This window comes from Mus musculus, chromosome 5 (genome assembly GCF_000001635.26).
Source record: "Mus musculus strain C57BL/6J chromosome 5, GRCm38.p6 C57BL/6J".
Classification (NCBI taxonomy): domain Eukaryota; kingdom Metazoa; phylum Chordata; class Mammalia; order Rodentia; family Muridae; genus Mus; species Mus musculus.
Window position 1 is genome coordinate 90,509,321 of NC_000071.6, and position 26,831 is coordinate 90,536,151.

At 40.8% G+C, this 26,831-nt stretch overlaps 1 protein-coding gene across 1 annotated transcript in view; it reads left to right on the top strand.

Moving 5' to 3' along the window:
- Nucleotides 1–9,628: 9,628 nt before the first annotated feature.
- Afm (afamin) overlaps nt 9,629–26,831 on the top strand; it is a 34,596-nt gene continuing 17,393 nt past the window's right edge. Inside the window, exons 1-8 of the mRNA NM_145146.2 lie at nt 9,629–9,759; nt 12,584–12,632; nt 12,839–12,971; nt 14,411–14,622; nt 15,470–15,602; nt 16,186–16,283; nt 17,024–17,153; nt 22,172–22,386. Coding sequence (NP_660128.2) covers nt 9,672–9,759; nt 12,584–12,632; nt 12,839–12,971; nt 14,411–14,622; nt 15,470–15,602; nt 16,186–16,283; nt 17,024–17,153; nt 22,172–22,386 — 1,058 coding nt within the window. The 5' untranslated portion in view covers nt 9,629–9,671. The remainder of the gene's footprint in view (nt 9,760–12,583; nt 12,633–12,838; nt 12,972–14,410; nt 14,623–15,469; nt 15,603–16,185; nt 16,284–17,023; nt 17,154–22,171; nt 22,387–26,831) is intronic.

Here is a 26,831-nt window from a genome sequence, read left to right on the forward strand (position 1 = left end):
GTGGAATTCCGATTCCTTTCAGGGTCCTCATTCCTTCCCCCAAACTCTTTCACAAGACTCCCTGAGCTCTGTCTAAATTTTGGCTGTGGGTCTCTGCATCTGTTTTTATTAGCTGCTGGGTGGAACTTCCCAGAGGACAGTTCTGCGTTGCTCCTGTCTGTTTAGAAAGAAAGAAAGAAAGAAAGAAAGAAAGAAAGAAAGAAAGAAAGAAAGAAAGAAGGAAGGAAGGAAGGAAGGAAGGAAGGAAAGAAAGAAAGAAAGAAAGAAAGAAAGAAAGAAAGAAAGAAAGAAAGAAGGAAGGAAGGAAGGAAGGAAGGAAGGAAGAAAAAAGGAAGAAAGGAAGGAAGGAAGAAAGAAAGGAAGAAAGGAAGGAAGGAAGGAAGAAAAAAGGAAGAAAGGAAGGAAGGAAGGAAGGAAGGAAGGAAGAGAGGAAGGAAGGAAGGAAGGATCATTGGTCCTTACTCAAGGAATGGGTCTCAAGTTGGGCCAGTCATTATTTGGTCATTCCCTCAGTCTCTGCTCTATCTTTGTCTCTGCACTACTTGTAGGCAGGACAAATTTTGGGTTGAAGGTTTTGGGGGGGTGGTTAGTGTCCTTATTCCTCCACTAGGAGTCCTGTCTGGCTACAGGAGGTGTCCACTTCAGTTTCCATATCTCCCACTGCTAGGAGTCTCAGCTAGAGTCACCCTCATAGACTTCCTGGATCATCCCTCATCCAAGGACTCTGGTGTATCCTAGGGATCACACCCCACCCCCACCTCCACCCCTGCATCCTGAACCATTGCCTAAACAGATTCTTTTAAAAGTCATGAGTAGCAGTCAATGTAGAAGATGAAAGCCACCCACAATGGATCTACCACAGTAGAAGTTGGATGCCTGGGAGACTGGAAAAAGCATTCTCAGGATATTCGCTGTTAGGTTCTGCCTGGTCCTCTTGATCCCGCTCCGTATACACCTACTTTAAGTGTACTAGTGAGAAATGTAACATAACGAGGCATAGACTGGCCATGTTTTCATAGGATACATGAAAATCCTACAAGAATTGCACTCTCTGGTTGGCAGGCCCTGTCCTGGGAATAGTCAATCAATGGTCACTGACTCCCAGTTGCCTTGGCAGAGAGTGAGAAAGAGAATCAAAAAGAGAATCAACAGTGTCCCCAGGCTGTGACCTTACAGAGGTGATAATAAATTTCTGAGAGAACCAGAGTGCTGCGGGTGAGATCAGTTTGGTGGAAGAAATTGCCACCATCATTGAGGAAGGCTCTAGGAGATGAGCCTGTGTTCCTCAGTTCCGATCCAGGGAGAGGGAAGCCCAGCAAAAGGACTGGGCCTACCAGTGCAACACAGACAGCTCCTGGGCGTGCGTCTGTTACACTTAGAAGCAGGAACTACAAAATGTATGAATAGGCTGTCTACAAAAACAACAAACAGTTTCGAGAATGATTAAAGAGAACGTTGTCAGGAGGCTGGAAGATGAAAAACCAATCCTTTGAAGTTTGATTTAGTGAAATCCCAGTCAGAATCCAAGAATTTATTTTATTGTATTGTATTTTAGAAATTGACAATTTGATTGCACAATTCAGACAGAAATGGAAGCGATGGACCATGACTAAAATAACCCCTCAAAAGGAAGGAAATATCAGGGCCAATATGACTTTATATTTTAAGGATTTTTATAAACCTACAGAAACAAAGATAGAACATTTGTCTAAATATAGATGAACTGGTCATCATAACAGAATTAAGTGGTCAGAAAAGAACTCGCTCAAATATGGAGAACTGATCTTTGGGAAACATGACAGGGAAAACCTCAGGCAAGGGAAGAGCTTTTCTAACAAATGGTTCTGAAAAAATTGGAACTCTGAGTGCCTGGAGAACGGAGAGCTCTGCTTTGTACCACACATAACAAGCCAAAGTGAATCATAATGTGAAATCCAAAATTACAAAACTTTCAGAGAAAATACTTTGGTTTGAGAAGTAGTCACATCCTTAAATATAAGATCTAAAGTATAATCCATAAAGAAATAAATTGAAAGTGTTATTCAACTCTAGAAGGCATCACTAACAGAATGAAAAAGATGAATCCAAGATAGCGCGCAGTACTTTTGTAAAGCATAGGTAGTCAACACATGTGTGACAAGAGCTTACTCATACCCAGGTGATATTGACCAACTCTCAAGACCAAACAACGAGCAAGGAAGCATTGCAATAAAATAGAAACAGTAACTAACCAACCCCCTTATCTAAGGTTTACCAAGAGAGAATAATGGTAAAACCAACCAAATAAGCAAACAAAAGCCTCAAACAAAAAAAAACACAAAATATGCCAAATATCACTAATTAAAAGTAAAATGAAACGCAATCACGTAGTTATTAGAATGGTTGTAATTAAAACACCATCTATATCAATTGTCAAAAGGGTTAGAATTCACACATTGCCTATGAGGATGTAAAATAGTCCACCTATTTGTGAGACAATTTGGTTCTTTCTTATAAACACATATACACTATATACAGACATTCTGTTCTTAGATATGCACCCCACAGGAGGTGTCTATGTTTATACAAAGAAATGCACATAGGTGTTCAAGCTTTACCTGAAATGACTTAAAATTGACAGCAACAATATTGTACAATGGGTGAGCTGACCATGGGATATTCATATTTACCCAACGAAATACTACTTAGGAAAGAAGGGTAACTGACATATCAGATAGCATGACTACAACTCTCTAGAACTACTAATGAAGAGTAAGATGATAGAGTGCACATTTTATTACTCTATTCATACAAAAATATAGAATATAGATCATTGTATAACCATACGATGCAGACCATGGTTTGTCTGGGGGAGCAAGGAATGGTGAGGCTGGGGTGAGAGATTACAAAAGGCCCTGGGTGCTTTTGGAGGTGCTGGATACAGTTTCACATCTTGATTGTGATAATAGTTCTACATAAATCCTTGTCACTTTAAATATGTGCAGTTTAAGTATGTATCAACTGTACTTCAATGATTCTGACTCACTAAATCCACTCAAAATTTTGCAGACTTAAAATTGCATATTTATTACCCCCTATAGACTGAACATTATATTACTAAAAGAGAGAATCCCAACCTGGCTGAGTCATCTCCAACATCTGGCTCTAGGTCGTACCCTGGTGTCCTCTATGTGAATTGCTACAGAGGGTGGGGTATTACCATACCCAATCTAGAAATAGAAATACCAACTTAACCCAGCCTCACAGGCCAGCCCAGGGCATGGAAGTGAGCTACGGATGCGACTTTTATAGACAGCAGTTTCTGTTCTTGTCTGACTTAAGCAGCAACTCTGTCTGATACGGAAGCCAGACTTCAACCCTCCTTAAGTGCAGAGTGCACATGGCTGGGCATCCGAGTCACAGCTCTGGGGCACAACACCCGACAGAAGCAATGGGAGGGAGATTTTGTTTTGGCTCATGTAACAAGGGCTCAGAGTTTATCCTGGTGGAGAAGGCATGGCCAAAGGTTCACTCTGTGGGGCAGGAGCAGTTACAGCTTCTTGTTGCATGAAGTTGACCAGGAATCAAACATAAAAATCCAGAAGAGTGATCAAGCTATAACCTCCAAGAGATATTCTCTAGTGGCCTATATTCTTTTTTTTTTAAAAATAGTGATAATCTGATTTTATTATTTTATTGGAAAAATTTATGCTACATATTTTGATCAGGTTTTTCCCCTCTCTGAATTCTTCCCTGATCCTCTGCCTCCCTAACCATCTAACTTTATGTTCTATTTTCTCCTGTCTTTAAAAAAACACACATACACAAATGATAATCAAAACAAACAAGCAAAAGACCATTGCCACAACAAAGCAAAATGAAACCAGCAAAGTCCACAAAAAAAACCATTGCATGAGTTTTGTGTTGGCTGACCAGTCTTGGGCATGGAGAATACCTTGGAGTGTAGTACTTGATACACTCAGAGTCCACTGAAGAAAAGTGATGTTCTCCTTGCTAGTGGGTATCAATTGCAGATAGCTTCTTGGTCAGGAGTAGGACCCCGTGTCTGCTTCTCCCTCTCAGTGTTAGGACTCCATCATGCTTGAACCTGTGCAGGCCTTATGTATACTGCCACAGTCTGTGATCTCTCATATGTGCAACAATCTTGCTGTGTCTGGAAGATGCAGTTTCCCTTTAGTCAGCCATCATCTCTGGCTCTTAGCACTTTGCTTCCTCTCCACACAGTTCCCTGACCCTTGAGGTGATGGAGCCATCTAGAACTGAGTTCTCTAAAGTTGTCCCTCATTCTCCACACCTTGTCCAATTGTGAATCTCTTTGTTAATCCCCACTTACTTTCAGAAGGAGCTTCTCTGCTGTAGGCTGAGTGGGGCACTGACCTACAGATATGGAATTATGTCATGGGTGGGTCATTTTATTGCTATGTTCCTTTAGTAGTTCCAGCTTTCCCCTAAGCCCATGACCTGTCTAATCTCAGGCTCTTGGCCATGTTGGCAGTGTCAAGTATAGGTTCCCTGTCATCGAGTATGGCCTACATTCTTAATGATATGTTTTCAAGAGGCTTTACAACACACACACACACACACACACACACACACACACACACACACACACACTCTAATGCTAAGAGCTAGAGACCAACTGTTCAAACCTCTGAGCCTCTGGGGAGTATAGCCTGCAGCCTGCTAGAGTAGAGAGATTGCAGTAGCCAGACAGCAGCATATCTGTTTGATTTCAGAGCCCACCAGTGATCTCACTAAATAGTGGGGCTCAGCCAGCAGCCCTACCTGTTTTTACAACAGAGGTAGTAGGCCAGCCTCACTAGAGAACCTGACAGCAAACACTGAGAGCTGAAGAAGTTGGCAGATGCCTCACCCCCAGCCCTGATACTTCCAGGCTAACATCAAAACTGAAGCTCTATTCATGTCCAAGGATACTCAAGAGTCTAGGATGGTGGCTTCTTCCTTGAATGCACAGTAACAGTTCAGAAGAAGGAATGTTTACATCACTGTAAAAGTCACTTTTATACTCCCAAAGTGATTGTCTCTAAGGCAGGCTTACTGCCTCAGACTGCTAATCTAGGCATCCTCCTGGAAGCTTCTAGCCTTCGTACTATCTAATCTAGGTCTAGAATGTTTTTAGGCTCTGAGACTTACTGCTGAAAAAGTTTACCCTTTCTAGTTCTTTCTGAGCTCTCTCTGGTTATTTAAACTCAGCTGTTCTGGCTCAAACTCCTCTCTAGACTTACTGATTCAAACTGACTTCTCTCTCTCTCAGCCTTTCCTGACCTGCTCTGCTTGACCTCATACTAACTTTGTCAATCTGTTATAATCTTCTCGTTCCTTCTCACTCTCTGGCTCATTCTGTCTTCACCTGTGTCTAGCTTGTTCTCTCTTCAGCCTGTCTCTATAAAACTATCCCAGTTAAACTGCCTCCTTCCTTTCCTCTCCCCTCTCCTCCTTCTCCTACCACTCTCTACCCTCTTCTCTCTTCCTCTTCTCCCCTGCTCTCTGCACTGCCTCTCGGGTAGCTTCCTTTGCCCCTCTCTTCTTATGATACTTGGGCAGATCTTCTGTCAAATATTTCTCTGATTTGTCACTTTCTCTGCTACTCAATTAGATGTCACTTTCAAACATGGGTGCTTCCTTCTACATACTAACTTCACCTTCATTGTTTGGGATTGAAGGTGTGTACTGGGGGCATGTCTGTATTCCAGCCAGAGGGATTAAAGAAAGGTACATGCTTAAGGGGTGAGCCACACAACTAGAAACAATTTTTTTTTCTCCTCAGTAAATAACAATCCAGGTGTTCACAGTGTGATCAAATATCCTGAAACACACCACCAAAGACAGAGAGACTCAATTGCTATTGTATATCTTTAAAGAGAAGGAGATCATAAAACCAGAATCTTTCATGTAGTCATAAAAGCTAAAACAGATTTTTTTTTAAAAAAATAGTGTTTCGGAAAGTTATAAATCTGCAAACGAAGACAAGCAAATAAGGAAGAAAGTACTTACAACCCCACCAGAAAACAATGAATAAAACTGCAGTAGTGTGTGCTTATCTTTGAATCATTACCCTGAATGTAAATGGATTAAATTCAATTTAAAAAATACAGACTGGCTGCCTGGATTTCAAAAAGAGCTAACTGTATGCTGTTTGTGAGATTTACTTCCCGTTTGAGAGCACACATAGCCAGAGAACGAAGGGATGAGAACAGATATTCCACACAATGGAACCAAGAGAGCTCAGGCACAGAATACGGGGACAAAAAGGCTTTACCTCAAAAGCGGTATGAAGAGATGAGAAGGCAACCATACAACCAGCAAAGAGCAAAGCAGCCAGTGTTGTGTTCACTCTTCTGGGGAGACAGGAACAAGGTCTCACCCCATCGAGGACACCTGTGACAAATCTCAGTGTCTAGGCTTACAGGGCATGGGTCAAAGTTTACTTACTGCAATTGGCAGATCCCAAAAGCTGCATCACCACAGATCCACCGGTTTGGATGATGGCCCATCACAGAGTCCTCCCTGAGAGTCCTCTTTGCAGCTATCATTCCACTTTCTCTGTAGCGGACCACCTCCAGAGAGCTCTTGCAACTGGGAAGAAGCAGAAAAGAGAGACTTCCGGATCACAGGTGAGAGTCCTGCGATCCTCCCTTCCTCCTGCTCAGCATTGATCAACAGTTCTGCCATCATTACCATCAGCCTACTATCGTTCTATTGTTCTCTTATTTCATTGCAATGGCCTCTTGACCAACTTAACCTCGACTCAAAAATGACCCTGCGGTTATTATGAATCCCCAGAGGAAAGGCCATATTAAATATAACAGGAAGATGTGCAAATTATAAATATATCATAGCATATCAATGGGCCTGAGAGGAGAGATGGATTCGATTTCCCACCTCCAGACAGAAAATTTTACATTTAAATTACAGTTCAGACTAAACAAACTTAAGAGGAGTACACAGAGCATTCTATTTAACAGTGCCAGGACAGCTGTTGGGTGTCTGCACAGCTGGATTCTACTACAAACGAGTGCCAATCATGATCAAACACCCACAAAATCCAAACATGGTGAAAACATTTATAAAGTGAAGCTTCCAGCAAAAGAAATCACCTGAGTTAAGGACACTGCAAGGCTGATTGATGACTGTGGAGAGCTGGGATGGTGCAGGTCCACAGCAAAATCACTCTGTTGTTAAACTAGGCTTTAAGGTCCACCTGCATCCGACCTAACATCACTGGGATTGTCGGGGTAAAACGGGCAAACAGAACCCTCCTCTCTACCACCTCAAAAGCTAAAGTGTCTCATCAGGTAACATCTGAGGCTCCTCAAAGAGACTTTGACATTTTACTGTAACGTGCCTGCTGCTTGCTGTTTTCATCATAAATCTAAAAAAAAAAAAAAAAGCCAACAAACAAACAAAGAAACAAAATACAAACCCTTGATTTATCCTCGATTTATGACTTTCTTTGTTCTGCTGCAATGAAAACTTCATAAAGTCTCTATTACATCGGAATGTGGTGTTTGGGGTGACACAAATCCGTGCACCCAGGCCATTTCCACTCATTAGGTCTGGAATCAACTCTCTCTGATTCCCTTTGGGACGGAAGCTATTGTATCATCTGTCTTTCCTTCCTTCCTTCCTTCCTTCCTTCCTTCCTTCCTTCCTTCCTTCCTTCCTTCCTTCCTTCCTGCCTTCCTGCCTTCCTGCCTTCCTGCCTTCCTGCCTTCCTGCCTTCCTGCCTTCCTGCCTTCCTGCCTTCCTGCCTTCCTGCCTCCCTCCCTCCCTCCCTCCCTTCCTTCCTCCCTCCCTCCCTCCCTTCTCTCTCTTTCTTTCTATTAACTCATTTGTGTGTGTGAAAACTTACAAACTCATTTTATTTTGTTTTGCTAAGACAGAGTCACCGGGCGTGGTGGTGCACACCTTTAATCCCAGCACTCGGGAGGCAGAGACAGGCAGATTTCTGGGTTCGAGGCCAGCCTGGTCTATAAAGTGAGTTCCAGGACAGCCAGGGCTATACAGAGAAACCCTGTCTCGAAAAACCAAAAAAAAAAAAAAAAAAAAAGACAGAGTCCCAATGTATAGCTTTGGCTGGATATATATACATATATGTGTGTGTGTGTGTGTGTGTATGTATTATCTATCAACATATAGCTCTGGTTTTACACACACACACACACACACACACACACACACACACACACACACACACACCTTGTTCTCTGGAGCCCGCAGAGAACCTACCTCTGCCTCCAAGTGCTGTGATTAAAGGTTTGTGCCACCACCATGCCTGGCTGTTTTTTATTTTTTATAAGGACCCCACATTAACCTGGTACCAAAGCCACTGAAGTACACTGAAAAAAATTATGGTCTGGTAATCCTGTGAGAAAAAAAAACCCTTAGCAAGGTTCCTGAGGAAGTGGATTTCAGCAGCACGTCAAAAGCATCAGTCACTGTGATCCAGCGAGGTTTTCTTTAGCGATGAAAAATGTCTGAGCACACACACAGTAATAAAGATGGCACACTGCAATACAGAAAAAGAACACAACCCTTGTGAGCATCTCGAAAGACCCAGGAAATGGCTTGGTGAGTTTAAACATCCATTCCTGACCAAATAATTCAAATCAACTGCGAAAAGGATACAGCTCAACATACTGAAGGCCAGGCATGGCAGGACCACAGATAATTCTATGGACTGAAAAAAGATTCAACATACAGAGTCAAGATCTCAGTATAGCCCCAGAATTCAAGGGATTGGTTCAATTGGCATTAATATTTTAAGATTATCAACCGTCACTAAAAACTTCTTTTCTAAAAGCTTTGGGTATATGAGCACTTATTTTTTCTACATATTTCCAGAATTCAATATTTTTGCTGTTATCTTTGTCCTGTTTCTACAGACTTAGAAAACTTATTTTAATTTTCTTTGATTACAAGTGAAAGTACTATTTTATGTTGGCGAGTTTGTGTGCATGTGTGTAAACCTGCACATACGTGTATTTCTGTGGAAGCCAGAGGACAACTTCTAGCTCTGTTTCTCAGTTGTCCACTGTGTGTGTGTGTGTGTGTGTGTGTGTGTGTGTGTGTGTGTGTGTGTGTGCGTGTATGCCTTAGGTCTCTCAGTGGCCTGAACATCATAAAATGGTGTAGACAGGCTGGCCTGAGAGTCACAGGGAACTGCCTGGCTGTATTTCTCAGGACTGGGGTGAGACGCGTGCATTGGAATGCCTTTACACAGCTTTGGAGACTAGGCTCCGGTCTTCCTACCTGTCAGGCAAGCACTTTTGGACTGAGCTACCTCTCAGGCCCCAGAAACTTAACTTAATGTTTTGATGTGTTAGCTAGTCTTTTCTTCTTTAACATTTGGAGTATGTTACAACTTTTGGAAGGAGGATTATTCTTACCCTGTGGGCTGGTTTGGTTTTTTATTCCAATTCAGCAGATTTTTTTTTCCTCAGTGAAACACAGCATAATTTTTCCCCTAGTTAATAATTACCTAGAAATTTGCACCAGGACCGAAAAAAAAAAGCCTATGTATTTCAGAAATAGATTAACTAAGTTACTTTTTAACAAATGTTAGGTCAAAGAATACTATAAAAAGTTGTGCCTCTTTTCCCCAGTCACATTGCTCCTTTAAATGCATGACCTTTTTCTAAAATTCAAACATGAGACACTTAAAACTTACAGGTTTTATTTTTTTCCTGTTGCCTTTGACTGAATCCCTAGCCCTACCCACAAAGCCTCAGGACGTAGGTAAGTTTACTTGTGTATTACCAGGAATGCTAAGTTAGGGGAATTACTTTTCTTTAGCTTTTAAAACTTTAATTATTCCTGTGGTTTAATTTATTTTTCCTCTCATTTCTTAGTGTATGTATACTCTTCAGTAATTGCAAACAACCCACTATAGATTTACATTTTGGTTGTCATATTATCTATTCTACAGGATGTTAGCAGTTAGAAACGGCCAACGGTCTGAATAGTATTGTCTTGAGATGTAATTTGGACTTCAAACTGTTAGAATTTTTTATGGTGGATATTTTTAGTCTAACAGAATAACATAAATACAGTATATATGCATACATATGTACACACTCACATACATACACATGCATAAACATTTATATACAATCTTTATAAACTATTTTTGGTTGTCCAGTATGTCTCCCAAGTAGATAATAAATGCCCTCGGGGTATATGAGACCTTGATTTCTCCTTCAGCTGTTTGTTACATACCCACAGCAACAGACTACGTAAGGAGTGTCAACCTGGAGGAAAGAACAATTTTTACATTTTACCAAATGGAGAAACTTTAAAATTTTCCTATCCAGAGGAAGGTCCTTTTAAATCCTTCTGGCCAGAAAGCCACATCTTCTGCACATGAATGTAATTGGCTTAATGTCAGCCCAGAAAACATATACTTAAGTGGCATTATACAGACTGATAAGGTTGTATCTATGTATTAAAGAATACATAAATATATATAATGTATATAACAACAATTGATCAATTAATGAAAAAGAGGCCATGCATTTGAAAAAGAGCAAGGAGGGGTAAACCGGAGCACAGGCGGGAGAATGAAGAGTGATGTAATGATAATATAATCCTAAAAATAAATTAATAAATGATTATAATTTGCACAAGCATATCCAGCATATCACAGTGGTCCTGACCGCGAGGTACCTGCCAGTGAGAGCAGACTCAGGCTCGATGAGATGGCAACGCCTAAGGTTCTCCTCTGCTCTCCTCATGTAACATCCCATTTCAGATCCTGATGCTCTTTGTCTGTTTAACGTGTTTTGCGTCTGTGCTTACTTTCCTTTGCATTACTCCCAGCAAAATTCAGATCCTACTGTTTTTTGTTTTTTTGCAATAGAACAATCGCTACAGTCCCCCAATGCTCTTCCAACTCTATCCCATCTGATTATCCTTCTTTCTACTTGACATGTAGTTCCTATCGCTTTCCATTTGTTAGGCACCAATGGAAGGCCCAGCACATAGTATGCTTCAGTGCCCGGTGTTTCTTGTTGTGTAAACATGTTCCTTTCCCATGTGAAGAACTCAATGGCTTCTAATTGAGGCCCACACTTCTTGGTTTTACATGCAAGATCCTCATAACTCAAACTCTAGAAGAGGCCTCATTCTTCTTATGAAATGGATTGTGCCTCCAGAATTTGTCTCAAGGTTTCTTGCCTTACATATTTGTTTTTCTTATGTATTTTCTCTACACATAAAACTGGGCACCTAACTCTCTTGCTAATTTTTGAAATATCATTCTTCTTCTTCTTCTTCTTCTTCTTCTTCTTCTTCTTCTTCTTCTTCTTCTTCTTCTTCTTCTTCTTCTTCTTCTTCTCCTCCTCCTCCTCCTCTCCTTCTCCTCCTCTCCTTCTCCTCTTCCTCCTCCTCTTCCTCCTCTTCTTCTTCTTCTTCCTCTCCTTCTCCTTCTCCTCCTCCTCCTCCTTCTCTTTTCTTCTTCTTCTTCTTCTTCTTCTTCTTCTTCTTCTTCTTCTTCTTCTTCTTCTTCTTCTTCTTCTTCTTCTTCTTCTTCCTCTTCTTCCTCTTCTTCCTCTTCTTCCTCTTCTTCCTCTTCTTCCTCTTCTTCCTCTTCTTCCTCTTCTTCCTCTTCTTCTTCCTCTTCTTCCTCTTCTTCCTCTTCTTCCTCCTCTTCTTCCTCTTCTTCCTCTTCTTCCTCTTCTTCCTCTTCTTCCTCTTCTTCCTCTTCTTCCTCTTCTTCCTCTTCTTCTTCTTCTTCTTCTTCTTCTTCTTCTTCTTCTTCTTCTTCTTCTTCTTCTTCTTCTTCTTCTTCTTCTGTATTAATTCACAGGGAACTCCCATGAAATCTTTTCTGATTCTTTACTTAGGGATTACAAAGCATTCATTCATGATGAATATCTAACTTGATTCTAAACTGGATCATAGCCCTGTGCACAAACTACTCCTTCTATGTGCATGCGCACAAGCTACTCCTACTCTGAGAGTGCTCAGGAAGCCAAGGTTCAAGGAAGGTGGCTGAGTTGATAACTCACGATGGTTTCATAGTGCCCAGATCAATATTTCAAAAAGAAATAAGTACTCCAAAAATGTAGTCTATGTGGACAAACAAATCTATACCCTGAGAAAGGATCTGTGGTTTTGGATGGACCTCACATGGCTAGCATTAAAAGCTGTGCTGACTGCCACCACCCATGGATGCATGATATCTGTCACCAAGCCTTGTCTTGAGGAGATTACCTATCAGTTAATCTTCACGTGGCTTCTCTTGTCATAAATGACATACACGCTGCATAGAAATGACACACAGTCACTGGAAAATCTAAACTCTGCTCTGTTTTAGACAAATTCAAATAAATTAAATTCTAACTTCTGAATACATACTCATCTGTGATTAAGGCTCATATTTGTGTGTGTGTATGTGTGTGTGTATGAGAGAGTGAGATATCCACCTTCCTTATTAAATGTGTTAAAATATTTTCACCATAAGCCTTTTATAGTTTCACACTTGAATGTCGTGAAAAGTTACTTATTAGGAAAATGTAAAAATATAAAGATAAGTAATAACCCAAATATCCTTGATTTTCAGATCATTTCAATGCTACCCAGAAATTCATAGATGAGAACACGACATACCTGTGAGTTGTTCTGGATTCCCTTTGATGATAACACTTATTGTATTGTTGTCTGATATGTTCCAGGAAGGCAAGTGCTCCTCATAGATAATTTAGTTAAATATCAGTTGTGTAGAGATTAAACCCATTCACTGTCTCTATGAGTTATTTTTAGACATAAGTAGAAATTCTGCAGAAGATCACTGTGTACCCTTCATGAACCCTTGCAGGGCCATCATCGCGTTTTCCCAGTATGTCCAGGAAGCATCCTTTGATGAGGTGGAAACGCTGGTGAAAGTCATGCTGGATTACAGGGATAGGTGCTGGGCTGACAACACACTTCCAGAGTGTTCAAAGACAGCTGTAAGTAACTGCTTGTGAGTCTCATCTGAACAAGGTCTAAGAATGGTGCTCTAGACACATAGGGTTTTGTGTTTAATTGTGTGTGAGTGGCAGAAGAGGCCATCCACTCTCCGAAGCCTTAGTTACAGGCAGTTGTGAGCTGACAGCGTGGGTTCTGGGAAGCACATGTGGGTTCTCTACAAGAACACTCTGCACCCCAAAGAGTTGAGCCATCTCTCCAGCCTGGCCATATAATTGTTATTTTGCTGTTTTCAGTATTTGGGATAAGGTGCTTTTCTCAAGGGAAATACAGTTCTGTCTTACGGTACATGGGAAGACTGAGTTATGCACTTTCGATCTCTATGCCTATGACTTATTGACAGTCACATCCTCAAAGGAAGGGGCGATCTTCTGAGATACGTGCACAGGGTCAGGGCTCTTAGTTGCTCCTCTTACTGTCTCATGCTCTGCTCCCACATTCTCTCTTCTGGACTGATTCCAGATGGAATCCCAATAAAAAATGTTGAACACCATGACCAAAGTCACATTGAGTTTTCGATTTTGGGAGATAAGAAGAAAATCCACAGAGGAAGTTGTTTGGTACTTGGACTAATCGATAATGGCCACTTTCAGTTTCAAAGGGGGAGACTTTCCTAAGCATATAGCAAGCAAAAATACAAACAAACAAACAAAGGAGCAAAGAGGAGCAGCATATAGATAGAAAAACATCATCAAACCAGGCACTTACAGCATCTCGTAGAAGTGACTGGAACCACCCAGCCAAAGAGAACAAACAAAGGTAGCATCAGACACCTTAACTACTCAACACCACTGGACACTTACACTACTCAATAGAAACGGCTGGGGAGGTGTTTTAGGAAGAAAAAGCTTTGTTGGTGTTCCCAGTTGGAGTTTTCCAGGACCTCAGCTCTCTCAAGGACTGAGGATGTAGCTTCTCGTCCCACTGCAGACATTTTTGTATCATGGGACAAACCTTAATAATAACCTCTGTTAGAAAGAGCATGGTGTCGTTACTGCTCTTAGCTGTTTGCTGGTCTCCTCTCTCCCTGTCATGGAATAGATGGCCAGCTTGCCCCAGCCAGGGATTTTTAGAAGACACTTGAAATAAACATCCTTGAGTCTGAGACAAGGGAGAGCCTCCTTGTTCCCAGAATCCATTTCCAACGAGCTTAAAGAGCACGTGACAACTTGCTGGTACAATGTCTATTACGGAACTGCAAAGGAGACATTGCAGAAATAGTACCAGGTGAAGGAGGCTTGTTGTTGGATGATGTTTCTCCATATGGGGGATGCTCTCCAAAGACTTTAGGTAAAGACATCCTGTAGATAGCTGGAACCTTTTCCTCAAAGGTGGTACTGTCCTTTGTGTGTCCACTGCACCTTCTCCGTGGATAGAAAGAGTCTGACCCTGACAGAACATTGTCTTCTTTATTGTTCAGAATGACGCTATCCAGGACATGTTATGTGACATGGAGGGACTGCCGCAGAAGCACAACTTTTCTCATTGCTGCGGGAAAGCCGGCTTTCCAAGAAGACTCTGTTTCTTCTACAACAAGAAAGCTAATGTAGGATTCTTGCCCCCTTTCCCCACTCTGGATCCAGAAGAGAAATGCCAAGCTTATAAAAATAACAGTGAATCTTTTCTACACCTGTAAGTTTAATTTTGGTATCAAAAGGATTTGAGGTATTGTTCTTGTTGGGCTAAAATCTATTCTTCTTTTTTGAGCTCCATAGTTTTATTTTCCAAACAGCTTCAGCCTTTCCTTATTTCTGCTTGTTTGGGGTTTATTGGTGAATTGGCTGATTCATAAACTCACTCCATGTTTATTGGGTCAGTACCTGTGCTCAGTGAGGCTGTAGCTATGGACCTTGCTTTTAAGACTCCAACATTGGTGCTGAGTGTCTTTTCATGTGATAATCCTCAGGGCAGAGGTATTTGCCCAACACTGAATGGCTAGGCTACATGGGATGGGAGTATTTTCTTCGCAAGAGAAGTTGCTAGTTTTGCCATGGGAAGACTTACATTATTGAATATATAGTGCCCATTTTTTTGCAATAGTGTAGTGAATGCTGAAAGAAAGCTGTTTCTCCACCCCTCTGGAAGACTACTGTGCTTTGAAACAATCACAAGTTTGTTTGAACTTAAGGATGTTCTTGAATCTTGGATATGCAGTGTTCAGATGACTTTTTCTTTGATGTGGTGGGGAGAGCGAGACAGGCTTCTTACATCCCAGGAAGGGAAGGAAGAAGGATACATACAGTGATGTTCAGGATGAGAACTGCCCATGCCATCCTTAATTTGGAGTTAGCATCTCTAACTTTAAGGGCTGGAAATGACCGGTTCAGCTTCTCAATGAACACTGCTGCAGTAGAAAATTCTCTCTTACCCTTCCCTTCATTTGCTTTTCATGCCCTCCCCCATTTTCCCTTGTCATCATTCAACCTTCTCCATCTCCCTTTCCCATCTTCCCCCTTAAAAACAACTTAATGTTTTATAGCTATATGTATGAGGTTGCCAGAAGGAACCCCTTTGTCTTCGCCCCCGTTCTTCTAGCCGTGGCTGCTTGGTTTGAGGAGGCAGCGACCACATGTTGTGAACAGCAACAGAAAGCCACCTGCTTTCAAGCCAAGGTGGGTACCACACTTATTTCATCAAGGGGATGAGGAATCGCCCTATGCCATGGGTTCTGGATCTTGACTTAAAATTCAGCATTACAAAAAGCGTGTCTGCCACATTCAATATTATATTAGTGCACTCACTGATAGGAATGTACTGTGTACCAGGAAACCTTGAAAGAGAGTCACTAATTACCAGGTTCTCACTCTTGGTTTTGTTTCCCCTTATAAATTGCAAGAAAGCCCAAGTGTACAAATATTCAGGGTAAACGCTGATGGGATGCTTTCTGTCTGTGGCAAACTTTCTTTTGCCATTAATAGTAAGGTAGAATCATGCCGGTAGTGACAGCCATGTTCAGGGGACATGCTGCAACAAACCTTCTACTAAATGCAATGCTGTCATGACACATACTAGCTCAACCCTTGTAATGTGGCAAGGATGCATATTTTTCTCAACATGCACATTTACTGAGATAAAAATTCCCCATGTACTTTCTGCAGCTGGAAATCTTCAGAATAGTTGATACACACGTAATTAAAAACTAAGAAAACAGTGAGATGTTGGTCTTGTTTCACCAGAATTTTTCTTTGCTTTCAGGCAGCTCCCATCACACAATATTTAAAAGCATCATCTTCTTATCAAAGAAATGTTTGTGGAGCCCTTATAAAGTTTGGACCCAAGGTCTTAAACTCTATGTGAGTTTTGTATTGTTTCTTGTTTTTTTGTTTTTTTGTTTTTGCTTGTGACACATATTATTATTATATTATTATTTTTTTGGTTGTTGTTGTTTCTGTTAAGTAGCTGATGACTTTATTTGTAGTCTTTCTGATTCTTAAGGACATAGGGATGGGAGGATGCCAAGGGAAAAGAGGCTGTTCTGAAATACATTTCGAAAGTGTATGTGATGGGTTTTCTATAACTGCAGTCAGCTCACATGGTATGTTTGGCTGTAGTAATTATGGCAGACAGAGCCCCTCTCTTGCCATTTCTAGTTGGAATCCAGAATTGGGGGTAGTAACAGCCAAATAACACCCTGTGATTTCCCAAGAGAGCATATAGACCAGTAGTTCTCAACCTGTGGATCGTGACCCCTCTGGGAGTTGAATGATCCTTTCAAATGCGTCACCGAAGGGTAACCCATTAGTAAATATCTGTATTTATATTATGATTCATGGCAGTAGCAGATATGCACAGTTATGAAGTAGGAATGAAAATAATTTGGGTTTATCACAACCTGAAGAACTGTATTAAAGAAGATGAGAGCCACTGATATAGATCTTGTAACAGCACTATCAGCTATTTGATAGGAATTCTGTGTAAAACTCATGGTATGAATTGCCCTTGCTCCTTCTACAATGCGTGTAACTTAATTAAAGGCCTTCTTTATTTATTGTCTATTTAAATTATTTTAGTGCTCTATCAATGATCTTTCCAGAAACGTTGCTGTATTCAGTAAAAAATTCCCCAAGATTGGATTTAAGGACCTTACCACCCTCTTAGAAGATGTTTCTTCCATGTATGAAGGATGCTGTGAAGGAGATGTTGTGCACTGCATCCGAAGCCAGGTACATTTTCTTTAAAAGATTTACCTTAACCCTCTGAAAAAAAGCAAAATCCAATAATTTTTAATATTTATTTTTTACATTCTAATTACCACATAAAATTTCTCATAGTTAGGAGATTCGGTATAATATTGTGATACCTTTATGTGCACAATGCATAGTGATCAGCTTGGGCATTGTCCGTTTGTTGTTTCCGTATGTTTAGATACTTCAAGGCTCCTCTCTTCTGGCTCTTCATACAGTATGTAATAGCTAACTGTGAACAGAGACCTTACTGGACTAGAACTCCTGTTATCAAGCATCCCCCATCTCTTCCTGTCATTAGTAATTATTCTCCTTTACATCAGAAGCCCCCAGGAACCCACAGAAAATGACATTACTGTTACATTTTTAAAAATTGCTTTCTTTGATTTCTTAAGGTCTTTTCAAATAATTTCAAATGATCCTTCTTCTCTCCCCCTCGAAGTTTCCCCCTCTCTCCCTCTTTCTTTCTTTCTAACTGACAAATCTATGTATGTATGTATGTATGTATGTATGTATGTATGTATGTATGTATGTTTCTATCCATCTATGTGTGTGTGTATTTTTGATGGCATGAAGTATAATATTTTAATATGTGTGCATTGTAGTATGACTAAATCAAATGACTTAATACGGATTTCTACGTTATTCTCACATACTTATATTTTCGTGGTAAGAGTACTTTCAATTTATCTACCTAACAATTTTCAAATTATATGACATGCATTATTAACTATAGTCATCATGATTTATAGTAGAATTCCTGAAATGATTTCTCTTATAGATCTGAAATTTTGTCCTTGACCAACATCTTCCCACTTCTTGCTCCTACCCCAGCATCTCATAACCCTTAGAGTGAATTTTTAAAGGAATATACCGGTAAACATATTGTAGAGTTGAAATTGTTCAGGCACTTTAAAGTCAATACAATTTCATTAAAAATACACAGCTTTCTTCTTAATTAAAATTAAGCTTTATGGTGATGGTTTTAAATTTGTTTTACTTACAGTAAGGACAGTATATTACTTAAATGACTTGAATTTTAGGTATTGGGAAATATCTGCTTCAAATTAAGCAGTGGACAGAAGATGTCCTCCTAAATTATTTTATTCTCAACTGTAACCCAGTTAAAGGGATGCCACTCATAATTTATTTTGTAATATTTGGTTGTTTATGGGAATATGGGTTTAATAATGTTAAATCAAATTTACTAAACTAGCATAATAATTTAAATTTTCTATGGCTTGAAGCTGAAACTAAGGGATCATATTGTATTTCAGATTTCCTCCCTTTAATGTCTTTATGGTGAAATGCAAGAAATCCAATCGTCATTAACTGAAAATAGGAATGAATTCTTGGGAAATTAGAAAGTGCTGGGCCTCAAACGATGCTGGCTTCAGATGAGCTATGAATGCTGGAAATGTGGTACCAATTTATATCCCATTTCTCACCTTAGCCTCGGACTCATCCCATCCTTCACCCTCAGAGTCTACCAGAAGATTCCAGATAGTGGAATACATTGGGTCAAGTTAGGGAGGCTTGAAGTACCCAGAGAGTGTGGGACGGGGTAGGGTGAAGGTGTAGGAGAAGCTGGAGAGGGGACCAAGAGCTGGGTCTGATTTCAAAATTCATCCTGTGTGGCTAAGGTAACCCTTGTTGCCTTGTCCCCAAGCTTTATGTAGAGGTAAGAGCAGCGATAAATGGTGAGAATGGGGGCAAGGCAGGGCTTTCTCTCTTATACAGGGCATACGTTTGATCATTTGAATAGCCTCAGTTTTATAGTAGCCACATGGAAATAATTATATGAAAAAGAAAGTTTCTTCTTCTGGGAAGTCTTTGCTGGTAGTTTCTGTAATAGTTAATTTCCTATTCAGCCTTTGGTTCCTTTGTTATTGACATTTTCCCCCTTACAATATACTTTGATCCCGTTCTTTCCCCTCCCCCAACCAACCACATCCTCCCCCTCTCCCTACCTGTTTAACTTTGTGTCCTTTATTTCTCTCAGAAAATAAAAGTAAAAATAAACAAACCAAACAAATCCAAATGCAATAACAAAACAAGCAGAAAGGACATGGACACACACACACACACACACACACACACACACACACACACACGTTGACTAACAGCTGCTCCTGAGCATGGAGCATGCTCTGCAGTATGATTGATATAGCCAGTATCCCTCCACTGGAGAAAAATGATTTTTCTCTCTCCCAGCAGGTGTCATCTGTAAACAGCTTCTTGGTTAGGGATGGAGCTGTGTGTCCACTTTCCTCTGCTGTATCTGAAAGATGCTATTTTCTCAGAAATACCACCTCTGGCTCTTAAAGTCTTTCTACCTCCTCTTGCACATAGATCCAGGATCTTTGAGGGGAAGGGTTTGATAAAGACATCCCATTCAGGACCCAGCATATTATTTTTTTTTTCCATTTTTTATTAGGTATTTAGCTCATTTACATTTCCAATGCTATACCAAAAGTCCCCCTTACCCACCCACCCCCACTCCCCTACCCACCCACTCCCCCCCTTTGGCCCTGGCGTTCCCCTGTACCGGGGCACACAAAGTCTGCGTGTCCAATGGGCCTCTCTTTCCAGTGATGGCCGACTAGGCCATCTTTTGATACATATGCAGCTAGAGTCAAGAGCTCAGGGGTACTGGTTAGTTCATAATGTTGTTCCACCTATAGGGTTGAAGATCCCTTTAGCTCCTTGGGTACTTTCTCTAGCTCCTCCATTGGGAGCCCTGTGATCCATCCATTAGCTGACTGTGAGCATCCACTTCTGTGTTTGCTAGGCCCTGGCATAGTCTCAAAAGAGACAGCTACATCGACCCAGCATATTATAAAGCTCACACTCTCTACCCATGCTCCAGTTCTGGGTCTCTGTGTTATTTACTGCAAGAAGAGGGTTCTCTGATGAGGGTTCAGTGATGCACTAATTTATAGTTATAACAATATGTCATTAGGAGTCATTTTATTGCTATATTCATGTTTACTGGAACCATAGTTGAAGGTTTTCCCCTAGGCCCATGACCTACTTAGTCTCCATCCTTAGCTTCTTTAGTAGTGTCATGTATGTGTCCCATCTCCTGGAGTGGGACTTAAATCCAATTAAAAATAAATAAATCAAAAGCGACTGCTTCCGCCGGGCGGTGGTGGGGCAGGCCTTTAATCCCAGCACTCAGGAGGCAGAGGCAGGCAGATTTCTGAGTTCGAGGCCAGCCTGGTCTACAGAGTGAGTTCCAGGACAGCCAGGGCTACACAGGGAAACCCTGTCTCGAAAAACAAAAACAAACAAACAAACAAAAAAAAAAACAAAACAAAACAAAAAAAGTGACTGCTTCCATAATAATTGTGCCACTATTAGATTAGTATATCTTGCAGACAGGTTGGTTCCATAGAGCAGAGGGTTTGTAACTGAGGTGATATTGATGACTGCTTTCCTCCTTTGATAATACACAGTACCTTCCAGCACCATATATGCCAGTCAGTAGGGGTAAAACTTCTAGTTGGGCACTTTCTAGAGTTCTCCATGTTCAATGACATAAATAAGTAGTGTCTTCAGCAGTAGGGCCTTACAAACAGACTGTGGAGGGGTAACCCACAGCAATAGCCTTTGTTTGGGGGAGGCTGTTGGGACACCACTGGCCAACAACTCAACAAGATGTAACCCATTCATATTACTAGGGGTTTAACTTGTTAGCCTAAGATTTCTAGTTGGGGCATTTTTCTTTCTCATTACATGGTAACTCCATTTAAATTCCTTTCATGTATATGTATATTTACATGTATGTATATCTAAATGCATGTAAATTCACATGTATCTATATTTACAATCATGTACATTTACATGTATGCATATTTACATGTATGCATATCTACATGTATGTGTATTTAGGGAGATTCTGCAGCAGTAGGTCTCACATGGTTTTTCAAGGGCCCTTGAGGGAGTTGTCCCTCCCCACATCCTTTTCTTTGTTCTGCCCTCTCACCTGCCTCCTCACTTAAGCTTCCAATTCTAGTTTCTCCTTTGTCCCTTTAGAACACTATAGTCTAGCTCCCCTTCCTTTGACGGTCCCTTCCTTCCTTTATAAAAGAGATTTTTAAAATTTCTATTTGTGTACACATATATGTATTTGTGCACCACATCTGTATGAGTGCTCACAGAAGACAGTGGCTTCGGATCCTCTGGAACAAGAGCTACTGGCAGTCATGATCTACTATGTGGGTTCTGGGAACAGAATCTGGTCCTTTGCAAGATCAGTCAGTGCTTACAAGCTTTGAGTCATCTTTCTAGCCCCCTAACCAATTTTTCATTCACTCATCAAATGTTAGCGGTTTTGCTGTGTCCTTGGAAAGATAGATTTAGTTCACAGGAGATCTAGGCTAGCAGAGATGCGTTGCTATACCTTTAGTAGCCACCACAGAAGGCAGAGACAGCTCTCATGGGGTGCAACAACAATAAAAAATAAGGTGACAGTGACATCAGAGGGATGGCTCGGTGGGTAAAGACATATGCTTTCAAGGCTGAGGACCTGGGTTTGGTCCTCAGGACTCTTATGGTGGAAAGAAGTAGTCTTCTAACTTCTACATATGTGCCATGGCAGGCATGTATGTCCCCTCCCCTAAAACTCAATAGATTAATACAGTAATTTTTAAAAAGTAAAGACATCAATGTACCAGAAGAGTGAGGGGAAAGTACTTAATAACCTAATATTTAACAACAGGTGTAAGTTTATGATAGAACTTTTTTTTTCTCACAGCTATATGACCTAAAATCCTAAGGGGGAGAGGAACGGCTGCACTAATGTGAAACTTCTTGAATATTAAGTCAGTGTGAAATTTAAATGACCATTATCTATCTAGTGAGTTGATGGGTGAGTGCTGATGTTGCTTTCAGGACAGGATTGGCTTTGTGAGCAGCTGTTCTTTTTGGATGGAAAGAGCACTCCTGACAAAAATCTAAAAAGTCACAACTTCTCTTGTTCTTATTTGATGCAGAGCCAGGTTGTGAACCATATTTGTTCAAAACAAGATTCCATCTCAAGTAAAATCAAAGTGTGCTGCGAAAAGAAGACCCTAGAACGTGAAGCCTGTATAATTAATGCAAATAAAGACGACAGACCGGAGGGCTTATCTCTCAGAGAAGCCAAATTCACTGAGAGCGAAAATGTGTGTCAAGAACGAGATTCTGACCCGGACAAGTTCTTTGCTGAGTACTATAACTCTTTATTAAAAGTTTAGAAGGCAAATAAAAAAATAAGACATTCTTATGCTGGCTAACTCAGGTGGAAGGATAAGGCACTGTAATTCACCAGCTATAAAGATCCTGGCGTGTACCTGAGCTATTCTGTACACCTTTAAGTAAAAACATTGATTGGTTATAATGATGGCTACATTAACTGAACACCAAATATGTGCCAGGCAATAGGCTGAATATGTTATTCAGATTGTCCATTTTAATTCTAAAACCAAATGTAGAATAAGTGCCATTTTCCCAATACTTTGACTGAGCACTTTGAGAAATATAGAAGTTATGTGATTTGTTCAAGATTCACAGGTAAAATGACAGAGGAAGGGACAGATTCTGGGGTTTCTGCTCTTAAGAAGTCACAGGCTTGGCTGCCCAGCTGTGTCCCAAGGCAAAGATTAGTGGACTGGAAGCCACACGACTAAAACTGAATCCTCGTCACTGGGTCAAGTTGAACTATCAGCTTTATTATTTTTAACAGTGCAAAGTGATGGGGCTTGTTATGACATTTTAATATTTACACACCTCTGAATTTTGTTCTTTCTCACCCTACTGTCCCATTGCCTTCCCCTATTCTGTCTGCTCTCCGTTTTCACACAGCTTTCCCCTACAATTCTTCTCCATCCGATTTTATAGGATTCTGACTTTTTTGCCCAGTGTATGAAATGTTCTCTTGGCACTAGAGCTAATCCTCTCTAGCCTCCAGATATCTGTCAACTTCTTAATCCTTTCCAATCTCCAGACTTATGTCCACTTTCTTTAGGCACCAGTACCCACCCAAGGTGGGGCTCAAACCCACAACCCTGAGATTAAGAGTCTCATGTTCTATTGACTAACCCAGTCGGGTGGTGACTCTCCATCTGATTTTAAGTCATGTGACTCTCACTGCCCTTTCTTCTCACCTCCCCTTCTCTTAAGATCTCCCATGACCACTTCTGGTTTTATCACACACACACACACACACACACACACACACACACACACACACACACACACACACATGTACACATGCATGCACACACACATGCACATACACATACACATACACAAAAATACTTGGATTTAGATGTTTAATCCAGTCAACCTGTCTGTGTGTCTTTATAGGTGAGCTTACAGTTAGGCTTATAATTGATGGGGTTTTTCCCCAATTCTTGTAATTTTGTAGGCTGTTTTGCTAGTTGTTTGGATTTTATTTTTTTTTTTTTTTTTTTTTTTTTTTTTTTTTTTTTTTTTTTTTTTTTTTTTTTTTTATTTTTTATTTATTTTATTAGATATTTTCTTTATTTACATTTCAAATGTTACTCCCTTTCCTAGTTTTCCCTATGAAAATCCCCTACCTCCTACCTCCACCCCTCTTCCCGTGCTCCCCAACCCACTCATTCCCATTCCTGGTCCTGGCATTCCCCTATACTGGGGCATAGAGCCTTCACAGGACCTAGGACCTCTCCTCCCATTGATGACCGACTAGGCCATCCTCTGCTACATATGCAACTAGAGACATAGCTCTGGGGGGTACTGGTTAGTTCATATTGTTGTTCCTCCTATAGGGTTGCAGACCCATTTAGCTCCTTGGGTACTTTCTCTAGCTCCTTCATTAGGGGCCCTGTGTTCCATTCAATAGATGAATGAGAGCATCCACTTCTGTATTTGCCAGGCACTGGCAGAGCCTCCCAGGAGACAGTTATATCAGGCTCCTGTCAGCAGGCTCTTGTTGGCATCTGCCTAGTGACTGGGTTTGGAGGTTGTTTATGGGGTGGATCTCCAAGTGGGGCAGTCTCTGGATGGTCTTTCCTTCAGGCTCTGCTATGAACTTTGTCTCTGTAATTCCTTCTATGGGTATTTCATTCCCCATTCTAAGAAGGAATGAAGTATCCACACTTTGGTCTTCCTTCTTCTTGAGTTTCATGTATTTTGCAAGTTGTATCTTGGGTATTCTAAGTTTCTGGGCTTATATCTACTTATCAGTGAGTGAATATCATGTGTGTTCTTTTGTGATTGGGTTATCTCACTCAGGATGATATCCTCCAGATCCATCCATTTGCCTAAGAATTTTATAAATTCATTGTGTAAATGTACCACATTTTCTGAATCCATTCTTCTGTTGAGGGACATCTGGTTTCTTTACAGTTTCTGGCTATTACAAATAAGGCTGCTATGAACATAGTGGAGCATGTGTCCTTATTACAAGTTGGAACATCTTCTGGGTATATGCCTAGGAGAGGTTTTGCTGGATCTTTGGGTAGTACTATGTCCAATTTTCTGAGAAACTGCCAAACTGATTGCCAAAGTGGTTGTACCAGCTTGCAATCCCACCAGCAATGGAGGAGTGTTCCTCTTTCTCCACATCCTCGCCAGTATTTCCTGTCACATAAATTTTTTGATCTTAGCCATTTTGACTGGTGTGAGGTGGAATCTCAGTGTTGTTTTGATTTGCATTTTCCTGATGATTAAGGATATTGAACATTTTTTCAGGCCCTTCTCAGTCATTCGGTATTCCTCAGTTAAGAATTCTTTGTTCAGCTCTGCACTCCATTTTTTAATAGGGTTATTTGGTTTTCTGGAGTCTAGCTTCTTGAGTTCTTTTTATATATTGGATATTATCAGATTTAGGATTGGTAAAAATCCTTTCCCAATCTGTTGGTGGCCTTTTTGTCTTATTGGCAGTGTCTTTTGCCTTACAGAAGCTTTGCAATTTTATGAGGTCCCATTTGTCGATTCTTGATCTTACAGCACAACCCATTGCTGTTCTGTTCAGGAATTTTTCCCTTGTGCCCATATCTTCAAGGCTTTTCCCCAGTTTCTCCTCTATAAGTTTTAGTGTCTCTGGTTTTATGTGGAGTTCCTTGATCTAATTAGACTTGAGCTTTGTGCAAGGAGATAGGAATAGATCAATTTGCATTCTACATGACAACCGCCAGTTTTGTCAGCACCATTTGTTGAAAGTGCTGTCTTTTTTCCACTGGGTGGTTTTAGCTCCCTTGTCAAAGATCAAGTGAGCATAAGTGTGTGGGTTCATTTCTGGGTCTTCAATTCTATTCTATTGATCTACCTGTCTGTCGCTGTACCAGTACCATGCAGTTTTTATCACAATTGCTCTGTAGTACAGGTTGAGGTCAGGCATGGTGATTCCACCAGAGGTTCTTTTATTGTTGAGGATGGTTTTTGCAATCCTAGGTTTTTTGTTATTCTAGATGAATTTGCAAATTGCCCTTTCTAACTCGGTGAAGAATTGAGTTGGGATTTTGGTGGGGATTGCATTGAATTTGTAGATTGCTTTCGTCAGGATAGACATTTTTAGTAAATTAATCCTGCCAATCCATGAGCATGGGAGATCTTCCCATCTTCTGAGATCTTATTCAACTTCTTTTTTTTTTTTTTTTTTCTTTCCATTTTTTATTAGGTATTTAGCTCATTTACATTTCCAATGCTATACCAAAAGTCCCCCCCATACCCACCCACCCCCACTCCCCTACCCGCCCACTCCCCCTTTTTGGCCCTGGCGTTCCCCTGTTCTGGGGCATATAAAGTTTGTGTGTCCAATGGGCCTCTCTTTCCAGTGATGGCCGACTAGGTCATCTTTTGATACATATGCAGCTAGAGTCAAGAGCTCCGGGGTACTGGTTAGTTCATAATGTTGATCCACCTATAGGGTTGCAGATCCCTTTAGCTCCTTGGGTACTTTCTCTAGCTCCTCCATTGGGAGCCCTGTGATCCGTCCATTAGCTGACTGTGGGCATCCACTTCTGTGTTTGCTAGGCCCCGGCATAGTCTCACAAGAGACAGCTACATCTGGGTCCTTTCGATAAAATCTTGCTAGTGTATGCAATGGTGTCAGCGTTTGGATGCTGATTATGGGGTGGATCCCTGGATAAGGCAGTCTCTACATGGTCCACCCTTTAATCTCAGCTCCAAACTTTGTCTCTGTAACTCCTTCCAAGGGTGTTTTGTTCCCACTTCTAAGGAGGGGCATAGTGTCTACACTTCAGTCTTCATTTTTCTTGAGTTTCATGTGTTTAGGAAATTGTATCTTATATCTTGGGTATCCTAGGTTTTGGGCTAATATCCACTTATCAGTGAGTACATATTGTGTGAGTTCCTTTGTGAATGTGTTACCTCACTCAGGATGATGCCCTCCAGGTCCATCCATTTGGCTAGGAATTTCATAAATTCATTCTTTTTAATAGCTGAGTAGTACTCCATTGTGTAGATGTACCACATTTTCTGTATCCATTCCTCTGTTGAGGGGCATCTGGGTTCTTTCCAGCTTCTGGCTATTATAAATAATGCTGCTATGAACATAGTGGAGCATGTGTCCTTCTTACCAGTTGGGGCATCTTCTGGATATATGCCCAAGAGAGGTATTGCTGGATCCTCCGGTAGTACTATGTCCAATTTTCTGAGGAACCGCCA